Here is a 17,793-nt window from a genome sequence, read left to right as displayed (position 1 = left end):
GTGTGACCGAGTGGAACAACTCGGTGACACCGAGATGCAGAATCGCAAGCGGTTACTGCAACTTGGTGTGACCGAAAGGTTCTAATCGGTTGCACCGACATTGAAAACCTAGATCAACTCAGTGAACTCGGTATGACCGAAGTGGATGAATTGGTCAGACCGAAATGCACAAAGAGGTTTTGGAAGTTTTAAGTCTATGACAAATCGGGGACTCCGAGTGCTCCTCACACAAAGTGGTTCGAATCTGACTTGATCAAACTTTGTGATGTAGCATGAATAGAGTTTGAGACGAGAAAAGCACAAATAGCCAGAGGAAGTTCTTAGGCATTCTTGTCCATCCATTTGCCAAAAGAGAAAAAAACGAAACAATGAAAGCAACAAATGGATGTCCTCGAATGAGTAAAATATGCAATCAACATGCTCACACAATAAAATGGCAAATGAAACATGTGGCAAAGCATGCACAAACACTCTAGCATCTATCAAGAAATTGGCGATGACTAGGTCATCTATATATGAGTATATTGACTTAGGAGTCAAATAAGAACATTTGCTCATAGGTCATACTCATCGTTTAAGCAAAAGTGGGGTTACCACTTTTACATAAAGCATTGTTGTGTTCACACCATTAGAGTTGCTTTAGCTCAATTGATTTGAGTAAAGCTCCCCCTAGATGTGATATCCCCCCTAAGAGGGATAAACTAACCTTGGGTTTTGTCGATGATGACTTCATGTAGATGTTGAAGATGTGGATGCTCAATGTTGATGTAGATCATTTGGGGCAATCCATTGGAGTAAGTTCCACTTTCAATACCTACACGGGTTAGTCCCACAAGGAACAAACAAGGATATCCATAGACATAGAGTGATGTTCACACAAGATGATGTCCATGAAAGCATTAGGTTACCTTCTCCCTTGTCTTACCAACAAGAGGGTTTGTGACTCCTTGAACTAGTGCAAGATATGGAAGTTGTTTGCACTTTTCCTTGCCAAAATGATATGAGTGAAGTATGTTGGCGGAGTCAGCCTCAAGAACTCTCTAGTTCTTCTTCTTCGGGATCCACATCATCTTGATGGGAATCCTTGGAGTTGTAGTCGTACTTGACGAAGTAGAACTTGATGTAGTCTTGGGAACCCACTTGACCAAGGCCTTAGGAGTTTCTTCAAATGCATCAATCTCCTCTTGAAGCTTCTCCTTGCCTTTTTGCTTGTGGTCTTGTGGTGGAAGATCATCTTGAGCTTGTGTCCCTTGGAAAGAAGTAGGATCATACTTCTCTTGTTGAGGAACAAACTTCGTCTTGGGGTATTGATCTTCTTCCCACTCAACTCCATTGGCATTGAACTTCCGTTCAAAACCAATTCCTTGATTCTTCCATTGACATCCTTGCTTGCATACAATTTACTCAAATTGCTTACTCCCAGCAAGGCTCTTGTAAACACCTTTCTCTATAATTCCCTTCAATAAGCTATTTTCTTGCTCAAGTGTAACTTGGCTAAGAGAATCATTAGTGGAATCAAGAGAACTACTAGAAGCAACAACATTGGATTTAGCATGATTATTGTTACTACTAGAAGAAGAATCTTTCTTACTCTTGTTGCTAGATTTTACTTGTGGCATGTAAGTAGACAAGAGTAAACGCTTGGCAATTTAAGAAGAACTTTTCTTACGAAGATCGTCATTGATTGCCTTTAAGAACCCATGCTCTTGCTCAAGGTTGAGCTTTTCAAAGCGTAGCTTCTCATGAGTCTTTAAAAGTTCTCGATGATCTTCTAAGGTAATTTCATGAGCTAACTTAAGAGTGTTTAGTTCTTTAGTTAGACGCTCAATCTCCTTCTTATCATCGTCATTCGTTTTATCTTGATTAGCATGATTAATAGCAAGTTCATCATAGTTTTCATCACTAGAGTTGTCAACAAGTAAATCATCATCACCTAGCAAATCATCTTCATCACTATTGAAATCAACATACTTGAGGTGTGATACCTTTGGGCCTTTAGCCATGAAGCATCTTCCAATTCCTTCATTTGGTGAGTCAACTATGTCGTAGGAGTTGTTTGATACAAGTGCTAGACGGCAACACCTTCATCTTGGGTATATTCAGAGTCGGAGTGCTAACTTCTCTCGGGGTGATGGTCGAAGTCGGAGCCGGATACCCATTCACCAACGTGAGCTTGATGTCTTCGTTTTGTGTAGCCCTCTGATGATTTGTCCTTCCTTTCCGAATCCTTGATTCTGTGAGAGGTTCTTCGTTCATAGCGATCATCTCTACTCCTTCTCTCCCTTGGAGGTGATTCTTCTCTTCTACTTCTTCTTTTGGGTGAATCTTCTTTTCTTTTGTAGGGGGCCGTACACTCATTGGAGTAGTGTCCGGGTCTTCCACAATTGTAACAATTACTCTCATGACTTGAGGATCTTTTGTCATTGTAGGACCTTGACTTGGAACTTATTTCATTGCTTCTACTCTTGTTGAAGTTCTTCACCATTAGGCTCAATTCCTCATTGAAGGTTTGTTTCTCACTTGATGATGTAGGAGTATCACATGAGGCTTTGTAAGCACCACTCGACTTGTTGTGAAGCTCTTCCTTATCCTTGAGTGACATCTCATGAGCAACAGTTCTTCCAATGACTTTCGTTGGCTTGAGATCTTTATAATTGGGCATCATTTGGATCAATGTGCACACGGTATCATATTTTCCATCCAAGGCTCTTAGGATCTTCTTGATGATGAATCTATCGGTCATCTCTTCACTTCCTAAGCCGGCAATCTCATTTGTGATGAGAGCAAGCCTAGAGTACATTTCAGCAACACCTTCACCATCCTTCATTTTGAACTTGTCAAGTTGACTTTGAAGCACATCCAATTTGGATTCCTTGACGGATTCGGTACCCTCGTGCATATCAATTAAAGTATCTCAATGTAACATCCCAAAATTCTAAATTTTGGAATGTTATATTAAATAAATAGTTTTGATTGATTGTTTGATTATGGTGTGGTTGCCTGTGTGAAATTGAGTGAAATTTGAAACTTTTTGAAAAAGTTAAATGAGAGGGAATAAAAGGACTTTCCCAAACTTTAATCTTGCTTTTATGATATCCAGGAATTCAAATTCATTTCATCACAAAACCCTAGAGTGAAGATGATATGACTTCTTCCATTTAAATAATGAAAAGGGTTTTCAAAAGATTTGAGTTTCATTTGGAAATATTTCAAATTCGGAAACTTTATGCAACTCAATGATTTTCAAGAGAGAAGATAAAATGACATCTTCAAATCATATGAAATATGAGTTGGAAGTTTAAAAGAATCAAATTTAAAGTCCCTTTTGAAATTATTTTCAATTTGGAGTTATTTGGGTTTTATTCAAATTATTTTTTCTCCAAAAATAAAATATATGGAAAATAGGGTAAAATGATTCCCTACATTAGAAAATTGGAGAGGAATAAATTTGAAATTATTTTGATACTTTAAAATATTTTTATTTGATTTTTAAATGAACCAGTAGCACTCCTTGCTTTATTTAAATTTTTGTGGATTTTATTTGACGCTAGAAAAATGTTCATGTTGTAGAAAATATTTTTCTGAAAATTTTGATATATTATATGCCCATAGTATATTTTTATTTTTATATCGTTTTATTATATTTTTGTTGTTTGTAAAATTATTTAAAAAAACTTCTCTTCCGCCTACTGGGCCGGCCCAGCTCCAGCCAGGCCACAGCCCAACGCGCGACCGCCTTCGCTCCCGTGCCCAGCTCGGACTCGCCGGAGTCCTGCGTACTCACAGCGCCCGTCGCCCCCATGCCCAAGACGCCGCCCCGCTGCCTCCTCCCATCGCTCACCGCTGCCGCATCTCGCCGCCGCACCGCTGCCACTGCCTCGCCGCTTGCAGTCGCCGCTGCAGCCGCGCCTCGCCTGCCGCCGCCTGCGCCGCATCGCCCTGCCCCGCGCCGTCGCTAGTCACCGCTCGCCGCGCCGCATCGCCGCGCCGCCGCCACCCGCCGATCCGCTAACCGTCGCCACCGCCGGTTTTTCCCGCCGAACCGGTATAAAACCGCCGCCCCGACTCGGTTTTTGTTTCGGTTTTTCTTTTTAGCCTGTTTATTATTTTTAGTTAGTTTATTTTGCGAGCGTTCGTTAGTTAGGGTTCTGTAGCGAACAGTTTTTGTCGGATTAGGTTCTGTAGTGAACGTTCGTTCCTTAGGTTTTTCTTTTTATTTTAGTTTTCTGCCAGGGACCTATCTGTAATTATTTTTCTTACAAATTAGCCCCTGATCTTTAAACTCTCACAACTTTTTGCTCGCTTATCCAAATCCAATGAAACCAATGCCAATTTCTTTGTTATGATCTCCTCTGTCCAGATAATCAACTTAAACATGTTTTTTAAAGTTTAAAATTTGGTTTCAAACAGATATGAATTTGAACTTCTTTTGATCATAACTAGAGTTCTATAACTCCGATTTAAGTGATTCTTTTTGTTAATTGAAGCTCTTGACCTAAACTTTCTGTTAAGAACTAATCCACATAATTTTAATACTGTTGAAAATTGTTTTTCTGTTTGCAAGAGTTGTTTGCCTATTTTCGACTTTTTCCAAAGTGTTTTCTTCGTTCTTTTGGATCTTTTGAGTGATTGCTATGTGTGATTATAATTGCTTGCTTACGATAGATTGATCGGAGTGTGACGAGTAGAACTATTAGGCATTATGAGTGCGAACTATCAACAATACAAGGCAAGTTCACACTTTGATCATATTTTTCATACCCAGTTTTTATGCATTAGTTTCACCCTCAAAGATTGCATGAGTAAGATTGGGAATATGTGGGTATTGCTATGTAGTTGATGAGGTAGGAACCTATTACCTTTGATCACCCCGGGGATATACGCTTTGTTACTTATTGCTTAGCCATGCTCGTAGACGGGCACTACTAGAAAAAAGGCTACTAGCAGTGTGAGTAAATGACTAATAGCAGCGCGGGTACCCGCGCTCCTAGTATCGCGCTACAGCTAATAGTTAGTAGTAGCGTGGGTTAAACCCGCGCTACTAATAGCGTGTGCCACCCACGCTACTGATATTTCATACTCGCGCTACTACTAACGAATTAGTAGTAGCTGTGTCTATCAGCGAGCAGTTAGCGAGCAGTTTTTTCCCACGCTACTAACTTATTAGAAATTAAAAAAAAAATGAATCAATTCCATTCTATCACACAATTGCCGTATCTTACTATCACAGTTCCTCATTGTAGAGGCAACTTGTGTATAATTCATATCTTTTACATAAGTAAGAGTGTAAACACAATGTTGTGCGTGTCAGCTACCTACGTAAGTGGTTCTTGCCATGCAAATTCAAAACTTTAAAACTACTTCTAGACGTCAGAGACTGAGACACGTTGTCATGGTCCGATCCAAAAATTGGCTCACTCGTCAATGCGTGGCACCTTCCCGGCCTGATCTCGCGGCCTGCAGCTGCGACGAAACACAGCGGGCAGCCTCGCCGAGCCACACTTGACCGATGACAGCCGCCGCCTTGAGTTGTGACGCCGTCACGTCCTTCGCCCTCGCCCTCAGCTCAAGCAGGCCCCGGTCGATGTCGGCCTCGTGCCACGCCACCAGCGGATGGAGGAAGCCATCGTACACGTGCCCCGCACCCTGAAATCCGAACACCATTAAGATTCAGATTCAGAATTGGCCACATACCGAATCAAGTCTATCTGAAATGTTGATCATCTCTCAGGCTCGGGGTGCCTGATCGACTGCTTACCCGTGTGCTGGGGTGCCAGAGGTAGATGACGAGCAGCAGCTTCGCCTCTTCGTACATCGGCAGCCACGACACCGTCCAGTCCACGAACCTCTCGACGACCGTCGGCATCGCCACCAGAACCCTGCAGCATTACCAACAGAGGTTCAGAAACTTCAGATTCTTCAGAAGAATGACACGAAAATATAATGCGGTGCATGTCGATAAAAAGACAATCAGTGAAAAAGACAAGGAGCATACTAACCCCTTCAGGCAGTGAAAATATAATGTAGAGCAGTAAAAGTGGAACATGGCTCAGCATTTGCATTGATAGGGGCAAATATACAATTGGGGATCCACTAGGTAAATAAATAATTCTCATAAATCAACAGCATTGTCTGCATTTAACATACTATAAATAGTGTCTGACATCCTTGAGGAAAACCCAAACATTATTCTGATTACCCAGCAGGAACTAGCAATCCCCATTCCCCAACACATCTAAATCTCAGAGCATGGTTAGATAAGATCCAAATACTCAGAGGTGGAACTCTGAATCCCCTTGGAACTGTAGAAACCCAAAACTACTGTGCTTAACCCCTTGATGCAGTACATGCTAAGAGACCTACACATCATAATTACAGTATACTAGTCAGCAACCCATGCTGCTGCACAGGCTAGGAATTAAACTTTGAGAATAATAAAAATTTATGAAATGATACAATATATTAACTCCAGATTACCCGTTCCCACTTGTGATATATAAATATAAAATTCTAGTTTGGTTTGAATGTGATTAGAAATGCCATGCTTTGTAGGAAAAATTGTAAGCTCATATGAGTGAACTATCTTCTGAAACTTTACTTGTGCAAAGGCTGCTAAGTTGTGAATATCATTGCACCTAGATATATCTTTGTAAGACATGCACAGATCCGGTTACTCAAGGAAATAAGTTCATGTAGGATTTTTTTTATGAGCATTAGCCTCTGTGTTGTACACTTAATTAGCGCCCAATGCAGTGTTCAAAGTTAGGAGAACTCCAAATTACAGAACTCCTCATAAATTCCTAAAACCTGATATGGAAATAGCTAGTCCGAAGGCACATATAAGAACAAACAAATTTGTATGACGAAATGATGCAGTGGATCAATCTCATAATACATCTCTAAAAGTGGCACTTGAATTCTCTCATCTCCTTGTGAGCAATCTACTATACTTACATTTTCTAGAATGCCATGGTTTTGTGGCAACAGGGTGATAATTAAACGACCCAGAAAAACATGGAGTGATGAATCAATTCAATATCTTCAGAAGTGGATACTCTAGTAGACCTGCAAGAGCAGATATGGTAGTAACTAAAATCATATAAAGATTTGAGGTTAAAGATTATAAATCCAATTTGTCATTAGCATAAAAATATTAGTTCCATGAAGAAGTTTGTCGACAGATATTTTCTAGTGTTTCGAAGACAGTGACTGAAACATCATGAAAGAAAACACGTTTATGCATTTTAATTAGGGGGGAGCTTTAGTTCTAAAATACTGGTGCTGTGACTGAAAGATCATATATACCATTAGAAAACAGACCAAAATCCCCGCAGAAAAAAACAGACCAAAAAAATTAACTTCCTACTTACAGTGGCAAGAAAATCTTATATGAATGTGTTATAATAAATAATGCTAAGCATGAAGTCTTATTCCATATAACAAAGGAGTGACGAAAACAAAAAACCTGTAATTCAAGTATGACATGCAGTTAGTTAATTATTTGCATGTCAACAGTTCTAACGTCTAGCTACAGATTTTCAAAGTAAAGATTGTGAACTCTATTAGACATGATTATATCAATTAGACCAAATAGAAAATAATTCAATATGTTGTATATCCGTTAAACGAAGTTCAATCTATCTTCTGATTATTAGTGTTTCAGTTAGGCAATTAGTCCTTCTATGGCTGCCGGCGGCGGCGGCTGGGCACGTGTTACTTTTCTAGCAATCTTGTACCCTCATATCTGGTCATTGTCTACCCATTACACATGACTCGAACGAAGCTCGCTCGTGGAGTAGATCAATTCGTGGTTGAAGCACACTCGTACACAGCATTGGGCGGGTGTTTCTACACATAGATCATCTAATTGATTGTAGCTGAGATTGGTGCAATGAGTCAAAACTATGGTAAAATAGCACTTGCCAAACACATAGGCTGTTTTCCCAAAACAGAGAAAAACTACAGTCTTTTGCCAAACGCAATTGCTTGTCGAATTACTACAGTTTTCTTAAAACTGTGTTGCCAAACTAGGCCTTAGTCTTTGCTTTGAAAAACTACAGACTCTAACATCTCCCAAAGATTAATCTCAAACTACAGCCAAACTCCAAAGTGCTCAGGCCCAAATTCTACAACACTTCCGAAGTATAGTAATATAAATTGTAGCAAACCGACTGGATGACTTTAGTTTGGACAAAGTGATACAACATTTGCGTCACTGAACCTACTCCGATTTTGGTCCTAATCTGTATTCGATACTCGTCAGTAGACACAGAGCGTACGACCATAGCAAGACAGGGGAGCAGTTTAGTTCTGGATCAGATCTCGAACGAGAGCTGCTCCTACTCTGGACTGGAGTAGCAGGGCAGGCCGGCCGCCAGGCAGAGCAAAGTGGGGAGTAAACGCAGGGACGGACCTGTTGAGCAGCGAGGCGGACTTGGCCCAGAAGAAGAGGATGTCGACGAGGAGGAGGACGGCGTTGGAGAGGACCGACGCGAGGCTGTACACGGCGCGCTCGAAGAGGAACCAGAAGAGCGTGGCGCCCGCAACGGCTGCCGCGGAGGTGTTCCTCCGCCTCCAGAGGAGCAGGTCGGCGACTGGGCAAGCAGCGGCGGGGCAGGGTCAGTAGTGAGTCTCGTAGATCGACGGAATCGGAGAGAGCAGAGGAGGTGTTGGCGAGGGTGCGTGAGTGCGTACCTGCGCCGCCGCCGAGGAGGGCGTGGAGGGGGCGGTGGTGCGTGGCGGCCATTACGATCGGCGGGGCGGGGGAGGAGAGGGAGGAGGCTCCTGTCCCTCTATGTGCTAGTACTCACCGGCGGCAAGTGGGTTGGGAGAAGAGAGGAGGTGGAAGGGAGGCCGGCGGTGGAGGGGATCTGGATCGAGGGTTGGGTGTTGGGTGTTTTTTCTTGTTTTGAGACAAACAGTGGTGGGTGGAGTGGGACGGTTGGTGGGGTGGATCGGGGATGGGTGGTGTGGGAATATACTAGTAGCATGGACATCTGACCTGCGCTACAGCTATTCACAAAGTAGTAGCGCAGGTTTATAACACTTGCTACTACTATGGCATGTCCCGGGGAGCACAGTAGAGACCGCTTAGTAGTAACGAGGGTTAAAAACCCGCGCTACTACTATCAACTTAATAGTAGCGAGGGGTAAAAACCCGTGCTACTAGTAAGTAGCAGTAGCGAGGGGTATAAACCCGCGCTACTAGTAAGCGCCTGTGTATAAGCTTTTTCCTAGTAGTGGGGGATTGGTTTGTGAGGATCATGAAAGTTGCGAGAGTAATTTAACTAAGGGAAACTTAAGGTGGCTATTTTAATACACATCTGGGTGGATTGGTTGTGGGCACCTGAGGAATCCAGTGTTGTCCTAGGAGATCCCGGGTACCCGTGTGATCATCCTATGGAATGCCACCCAGGCTTAAAGGGATCATAAGATTATTCATGCTAGAAACTTTCGTATGCAGCCACATGCCATATTGTGGGGAACCTTTCCATGATAGGCTAGCAGATGTAGGGGAATTGTAGGTGTACCGGCCTATCTATCAGTTAAGGGGACCTCTTCGGAACGATTGTGTCTCGATCATCCGTTTCTCAAACCTCCGCAGAGTGTACAAACTATTCACGAATATCATGTCCCTGGTTATGGACAATTTTGAATATCTTGTATTTGAATTATTGGTTGATATCATCACTCTATTTAATGAAGTTGTTGGGTTATTAATGATTTTTGGGATTGAGTTAGGGATATACCTTCTCAATATGGGTAATTCAATTTGGTAGAAAAATAAAATTTATTCCTTTGTTGTAGGGAAAAATTGGCTTTATGCAAAAAACTTAGAGCCTCCACCAGCCAAATATGCATGTAGTGATAGCTATTATTCATCATTATCCTATGGTGTGAATTTGCCAGTACATTCAATGTACTGACCTACATGGCTGCAACGTCTCATGTTGCAGAATTCTTACGACGAGTAAGTGATACGTTAGGGTTACGATGTCTACACTCAACTTTACCGTTGATGTTCTTGGGAACTCCCCAACCTTGTTGTTACTTCCGCTATATGGATTGAGGTAATAGTATTTACGTTATTTTTATACATGTGATTTACCTCTGTTATAAATCCTCGAGTACTGTGTGTGTCGGCATACCGATCCAGGGATGACACTTCAGCATAGAGACTTGACCGTCTGAGGTCGGGTCGCTACACCCAAACTTCCTTTGCATTCTCAAGACGGCTTATTTTGTTGAATTCTTCGGGGCACAATCTGTTGAAGAGGATATCGGAAGCTTGAGCATTGTATTGCATCATCTTCAACTCTTCCGCGGTAGCTTCACGGTTTGGTTCTTTCCCATCAAAGAATTCACCTTGCAAGCCAATACACACAATAGCCAACGGCGGGGTTATGTCCAAGAATATTCATTTTCATCTTATGCTTCCAACTAGCAAAATTAGTACCATCAAAGTAAGGACCTCTACGGTGGTAACTTCCCTCGCTAGAAGCCATACTCTCCTAGGTTGTGAAACCAAGGCTATGATCACCAAAAGCTATGGAAATCAAGGCAAATTGAGACCAAAGCTCTGATACCACTTGTAGGATCGAAAGTATGTCTAGAGGGGGGTGATTAGACTACTTGACCAAATAAAAATCTATCATTTTCCCAATTTTAAGTCTTGGCAGATTTTAGCAACATAGCACAAGTCAACCAATCAACCTACACATGCAAGTCTAAGAGTATAGCAGCGGAATGTAAAACATTTGCATATGAAGGTAAAGGGAGGAGTTTGGAGGGAGCAAGCGCAATGTAGACATGGAGATTTTTGGCGTAGTTCCGATAGGTGGTGCTATAGTACATCCATGTTGATGGAGACTTCAACCCACGAAGGGTAACGGTTGCGCGAGTCCACGGAGGGCTCCACCCACGAAGGGTCCACGAAGAAGCAACCTTATCTATCCCACCATGGCCAGCGCCCACGAAGGACTTGCCTCACTAGGGTAGATCTTCACGAAGTAGATCTCCTTGCCCTTACAAACTCCTTGGTTCAACTCCACAATCTTGACGGAGGATCCCAAATGACACCTAACCAATCTAGGAGACATCACTCTTCAAAAGGTAATAGATGGTGTGTTGATGATGAACTCCTTGCTCTTGTGCTTCAAATGATAGTCTCCCCAACACTCAACTCTCTCTCATGGATTTGAATTTGGTGGAATGAAGATTTGAGTGGAAAGCAACTTGGGGAAGACTAGAGATCAAGATTCATGTGGTTGTAATGGATTATCTTGGTCTCAACACATGAGTAGGTGGTTCTCTCTCAGAAAATGTATGCTGGAAGTGTAGGCACGTTCTCATGGCTCTCTCCAGGAATGAAGAGTGGGTGGAGGGATATATATAGCCTCCACAAAAAATCTAACTGTTACACATAATTTACCAAACTCGTTGGACCGAATCAGAAAACTCGGTCAGACCGATTTAGTTCAAAATGTGAACGTTAGGCTTTTTGGTGGGACCGACATGTTATCTCGGTGGGACCGTTTTCATTAGGGTTAGGGCATAACGTAATCTCGGTGAGACTGATCACATAAACTCGGTAAGACCGATTCCTGTAATAGGCAAACAGAGAGTTGGTCAGGCAAACTCGGTGGGACCGAATCGCTCATTTCGGTGAGACCGAAACGTTACGAAGGGGAAACAAAGAGTTTGCATTGCGATATCGGTGGGACCGATCGCTCATCTCGGTTAGACCGAAACGTTATGAAGGGAAACAGAGAGTTTGCAATCCCATCTCGGTGAGACCGAACTGACTAGGGTTTCTGGCTGTGGCTATGTCAAATGAACTCGGTGGCGCAGGATAGATCAAATCGGTGGGGCTGAGTTTGACTTTTGGTTAGACATATGTGGATATGAGAAAGTGGTTGAGGGCTTTTGGAGCATATCACTAAGCATTTTGAGCAAGCAAGCCATTAAGCAACACCTCATCCCCTTTTAATAGTATTGCACTACTGCAGGATGGTCCAAACGCGACACCACGATCAGAGACCCTTCGATGAAACTGTGTGCGATGCCATAATCGCAAACGATGGTGTAAAAAATGTCAAAAAAGGTGCAAAACGTTTGCGATGACATATGCATCAAACATGGTTCAGAATTTAGTTGCGTGTGCGATGCAGGGCATACGGTTCAGCTCAATTAACTTTTTGGGATGAGGAGGCACAAAGAAACGGGCAGCCAGATGAAGGCGTGTGCGGTATACAACATACGGTTCACTAGGATGAACTGTGTGTGATTAGGCAACACAATGTAAATGGTTCAACTGAACAAGATGTGTGTGATACGTGGCAAACAGGTCCGTAATCTGAAAATGTGTGCGAAGACCAATAATAACATAGACGATTGCTAATAAGCCGTGTGAATTGCTCTGTCTATAGTAGAATAACATGTATATGTATATATATAACTGAAATAAACATCCAATTACATAAGTGACTATACAGATCATTCGCACACACCTCAATAAACAATTGCATGCATTCTAAAGTAGGAGAAACAATCGTCTAGTCATCTACTTATTGTGACGCTCCCGCCACTGCTATGTGGCTCGATCCCTCGTCTTTGTCAGGAAGAAGAAGACAGTTCCTCATGTCAACGATCCGCCTGTACATCTCGTAGCTTGTGTATGCGTCCATGGCCGCGTACTTGACATGTTGTTCATCCAGTTTCTTATGCCACACACTGTGCCAGGCGTTCTTATCCTTATTGCTCTCTTCATTCATCTTCGCGTAGTAGGGTCGATGATGGCCGAGGCGAGGTCAACCAGGGGTTCAGTTTGTTTTTGTCGCTGCCCCAGACCTTGTAGTGGTGCTAGATGTTGACAAGATTCGGGCATTTCAAGTCCAAAACCTTGATCGCTTTTAGATTGTTGGTGGTGTCCACCGTAGCAAAACTGTAGTCGGAGCTATTGATAAACCTGGAGAAACGCTCGCAAGGCCTTGTGGCAAGGTGGAAGTGGTAGACGAGGACGTCATGTCGCACGCACAACTGGGCGACGGCAACCTTCTGATCGTGCCCGGCACGACCGATGGTGTACTCGAGGTCGAAGCCGACCACTCGGTACTTGTCCTCGGCAAGGAACTACTCCATAGTTTGGATGGAGCTCTCCACTGAGACCGGATCATTCGTGTACACCACCGAGAGGGCCTTGCCCCTCACGTGGGTGTCCACTACGTGATGCATGGTGAACTGCCCACAGTTGTCGTCGTCGCCCGCTGGGAGCGCCATTGGAGCCACGGGGAGCGCCATTGGAACCGCTGGATGTCCTCTCTGTATGTGTCCTCGTGGGTGTGCTTATTGTGTCGTGTGAGATGAGAGATGAAGGTAAATGGCTGCGGGAATAAAAGGGGGCCGAGCGGCGTGGATTGTCGGCGCGTCCGCATGGCAGTTTTTGCAGCGGGTAACTGCATCGTCGCGCCGCGCCCGGCGCAACCGCTTGCACATGAACGTGCCTGATCGTGCGCCGGCCCCAAACACTGGCAGCGCGCGTGGAGGGACGAGGGCAGAGCACCCGTAGGGACGCGAGAGTAGAGCGCGCGTGGCGGGATGCGAGCAGAGCGCGTCGCGGCCGCCTTAACCGCAAGCAACCACCCACTTAGAGCAGTTGAACATGCAGGAAATGGTCGTCTACAAAGCCGGCCGACAGTTGCGTCGCTGCGTAGAGAGCGGCTGTGTGGTACCACCTCCATCTAGTCTATAGTCTCCTTTATATTCCATGCCATACTTTGCCCATCAATTTAACCAACAAAATGTTAATGCATATTTTAAAAATTATATAATTGGAAACTATGTTCAAATACAAATCCAACTATATAATCTTTGGCGACATGCATTCGTATTTTATTAGCTAAATCATACTTATAAACCAGGACGGTGTTATAGTAGGTAATTAAATCGCAAACATTTTTTTATTATCCGTATGTGTACGTGGTCTTTCTTCCTCCTCTCGCACGTCTTGTCACCCCGCTGCCGCAGACGGCTTACGGCGCAAGCTTGCGGAGCGCGCGGGGGCGTTCTTTTTGCCAAACGATGGCACCAATGAATCGTCGGTGAGCCCGTTCCCGTGCAACCTTGCAGGTTTCCGCGCAAGCTTCCCGCCCGACTCGGTGAAATCCCCCAAAACCCCAATGCTTACCGGCCTGCTATAAAAAACCCTCACAGCCGGCGAGTCCTGCGTTGCATTTTCCCCTCCATCCCTGTAGCTTATCTTGTCTGCTTATCCCACAATCGCCAATGGCACCGGTCCATCATTGTCGCTCAGCCACTCCGCCGTCATCAGAGGACAGCTCCAGCTGGGAGGCTACACCCAGCGGCGGTGCAGTCCCCGGCGTAGTGTAGTGCGCGTGGCGTCCCTGTTGGGTGTGCGTCGAACACCCACCACACGCTCCGCCGCCGGTACCCGTAGGCAGCTGTTGCCGGCCGCCGTTGCCGCCACACCACCGTTGAAAGCCAGGGCCAACGCCCGCTCTGTCGCCACGGCCCGAAGGCGGGAGGTGGCTGTCGTGGCCGCCACCCCACTGCCGGCCAATGTGGCCATCACCCGCTCCGCCACCGCGCCCTGAAGGCGGGAGGTGGTGGTCGTGGCCGCCACCCCGTCGTCGGCCGCCAGCCCACCGTTAACCGCCGGGGTCATCACCTGCTCCGCCACCGCCGCCCGAAGGTGGGAGGCGGAGGTGGATGCCCGCACGTGTGTCAGCGACCTTGCGCACTACACCGAGTTTCTGCGGGAGGAGGAGGAGCGCCGCGTCGAGCACGCAAAGAGCCTCAGCCGCCGTGGCCGCGGCACACGGCGCCTCAGAGGCGAGGAATCAGGAGATCCACGAGGAGAACCACCGCTTCGAGAGGGGTCGTCTTGAGCGGCAGAGGGCATTCGAGGTGAGCGTCGCTGATGCTGCATTAGCTGTGGTTGCCCAGCTCGTCGGTAGGCTCCTCCTCCTCCGCCTCTTACTGAGCGCGCTCGGCAGAGGAGAGTGACGGTGTCCTAGACTAGGGGGTACTCAGCATGTCGTCTCCCGATTAGTTGGATGGGCCGAGGACCCCCATGGCCGTTTGCTCATGGGCCAGTTCGGACAACCGATGTATACACGAGGAAGATTCCACAAGACTTGGTAATCAAGACAAGGAGTCCTCTCTACCGGCGTATTCGACTAGATCTCTTGTTATCCTAGGCCTCTGGTACATTATATTAGCCGAGGTCGGGCTAGTTGATGGGGATAGGCTAGATCATTATGACATCAATCATCATACCCATAGGGTTTAGATCACAACGTATAATCTCGAGGTAGATCAACTCTGTACTTGATACTCCATCAATATAAGCAAGAGCAGGACGTAGGGTTTTACCTCCATCAAAAGGCCCGAACCTGGGTAAACCATCGTCTCCTTCGTTCCTGTTACCATTGATCCGAGAATCCACAACTCGGGACCCCCTACCCCGAGATCTGCCGGTTTTGACACCGACAATGGTGCTTTCATTGAAAGCCTGCTAGGCGATCGTCACGGTTCGATGAGTCGTCTTCATCCGCATTGGCGGCACGAATCAGGTGTTGTTTTTCTAAAAATTAGAGATATTTCTCACAGTTTAATCTGCGTGAGAACGTTTTCTGTTGGTCCGTCGTGCTATTTCCTGTTCGCAGGTTCATCCGGAATCAATCTTACCGATCTGATTTGATCTGTGGCGGCGGCCGCCGTACGTCTGCTGTCCACATGAAGACCGCAGATGATTAGATCGATTGAGCTACGGCCATCAAAAGTTGTCTTATGCGCGTACGCGTTTGCTGCTACTCTACGCAAGAAGAGCCGGGGCATGCTAGCACTCCAGGTCTCGAGGTGGACCGATCGGGGAGCACCCTGAGTCCCTGACCACCACTTGGATTACGCACTAGTACTAGTTCGGATAACTAGTACTACTACTTCACGTGGAGCACCGAGCACATGGCTAAGTTTTCTTCCCTCTAAAATCACTATGGGCACTAGGAGATCACCAGGGAGATTTAACTTCTCTCTCTCTTTCTACCTTATTTAATCGTATCTCTTCCTTATTAAATTATAAGCCTTGAGGAAATAGACTACTTAAATAAGCAGTTTGTCTTTGGATACGTACTTATCAAAGAACGCATGATACTAATTGTTTCCTAATTTTTTAGGTCGGATCATTGTGCGAGCTTGCCTTGATAAGTTCGGCTCATCGTTAAGAGAGTTCCTTCGCGCCGCTCCAACCTAGCTATCTTCTCGACAGCCCGGTTTGCCGTGCGCCGACCGACAGACACCTCGTCAAGATCAACGATAAAAAAACAATCCAAACGGCGGTGAACCAGACGAGGAGATGACGTAGTACTGTACACAACATGCATGTGATGCCGACAATAGTTCGGCTCAGCGCAGTCACAGGGAGATCCGATCATTGTTTCTCTTTCCTTCATTATTTAGTCCAAATTTCGCAAGAGCTTGACAAGCAATCCTTCCTACACAACTCATCGGCGGTGTGACCTGCTTATAATTACAAGGCAATATATGCTTTTCGCTAATCATCTTCCTTTTATGCACTTTCCACGTGCAAGTACGCCTAGTATTACTAGGACTGCTTGTGTCCACGTAATAGGAGTGGCACATGTTTTTCTTGGTATTGCCATAGCAATGACGTGAAGATAATGACCTCGACCACATAACAGGGAGATTTGCTTATTTTTCTTTTTTAATTCAGTACCTACGTAGTCGACCACTGGTTCTCTTCGACTTTTTCTGACAAATGCGCAGAATAAAAGTGCTACTAAGCATATCGAGGACTGGCTTCGCAGCATGTTCGGCACGGATCAGGTTGTTCATTTGCTTCGGTCTGCTACAGTCGTCGCTGCTGGCGTTCAGGTTTTATATTTCCAAATTATTCGTCTAGCACTATTATACACAAAATATTTTCTATTGGCGTGTACTGCATCATTTTGGCAGAGAAATTCTACCGACGTTGTACCTAGCGTCGGTATGGCCAGCTCCTCCTTGTCACCTGGGCAGGCCGACCTTCGTCGACATCGCCGTGCCATAAACGCCATCGCGCCGTCGAGCTAGCCTCAGCGCTCAGGCCATATTTACCAAACTTTTTCACTTCGATAAATTAATTATGCACCTTTTTTCTTTCATTACTATTATTTCTTGTTGTACTACTTTGTTTGTGTAGGCAATCTATTTAGGTTGGGCCGCGCTAACACCTCGGCAAGCCGAAGTCGTCATCCCGCCTGTGTCGACCAAGTCGTGGTGTCGCTTCGACACGCATCCCTGTGTCGGCTTTTCCGTGTTGCCGCTCCGCCGGGCTGACCTTGTCGCCCAGGCCATATTTACTCAATTTTTTACTTCACTTAAATGATTTAAGTAGAAGATTTTTTATTTTTACTGGCTTGCACTATTCTATGTGTGCAGGTAATCGACTTCGATTGCGTCACGCAGTCACTTCGGCAAGCCGACATTGTCGTCCCAATCGGCATAAATCGGCTCGCGTGATCACCTTGTTGGTCAAACTGCCATACCGACATGTTCGGTTGCCTCGGGGACTTTGACATCGCTGAGAGAGCACTACCTCATCGAGTGTTCGGCACACGGGCCATATATCTTTTATTACTCACTTTGCATAAATTATTTGTTATGCTATGATTATTTTTAATTTATTATTATTACTATTATCTCTGGCTTGCACTATTTTCTGTGCACAGGCAAATGATCTGGGTTGGGCAGCGATGTCACCACGACGTACCG

General features: G+C 45.1%; 1 protein-coding gene across 1 annotated transcript; it reads right to left on the bottom strand.

The window, feature by feature from the left end:
- Window positions 1–5,200: 5,200 nt before the first annotated feature.
- LOC123054713 (putative HVA22-like protein g) lies at window positions 5,201–8,952 on the bottom strand. Its single transcript, XM_044478546.1, has 4 exons — window positions 8,695–8,952; window positions 8,414–8,594; window positions 5,759–5,879; window positions 5,201–5,646 (listed from the first exon to the last, which is right to left on the bottom strand). Exons 1-4 carry the CDS (start codon window positions 8,744–8,746, stop codon window positions 5,422–5,424), a joined length of 579 nt encoding a protein of 192 aa, XP_044334481.1. The 5' UTR covers window positions 8,747–8,952; the 3' UTR covers window positions 5,201–5,421.
- Window positions 8,953–17,793: the final 8,841 nt, after the last annotated feature.

The sequence above is a fragment of the Triticum aestivum genome, chromosome 2D, assembly GCF_018294505.1.
Source record: "Triticum aestivum cultivar Chinese Spring chromosome 2D, IWGSC CS RefSeq v2.1, whole genome shotgun sequence".
NCBI classification, from domain to species: domain Eukaryota; kingdom Viridiplantae; phylum Streptophyta; class Magnoliopsida; order Poales; family Poaceae; genus Triticum; species Triticum aestivum.
Note: the sequence above shows the minus strand (reverse complement) of the source record. Positions and strands in the feature narration are given on the sequence as shown.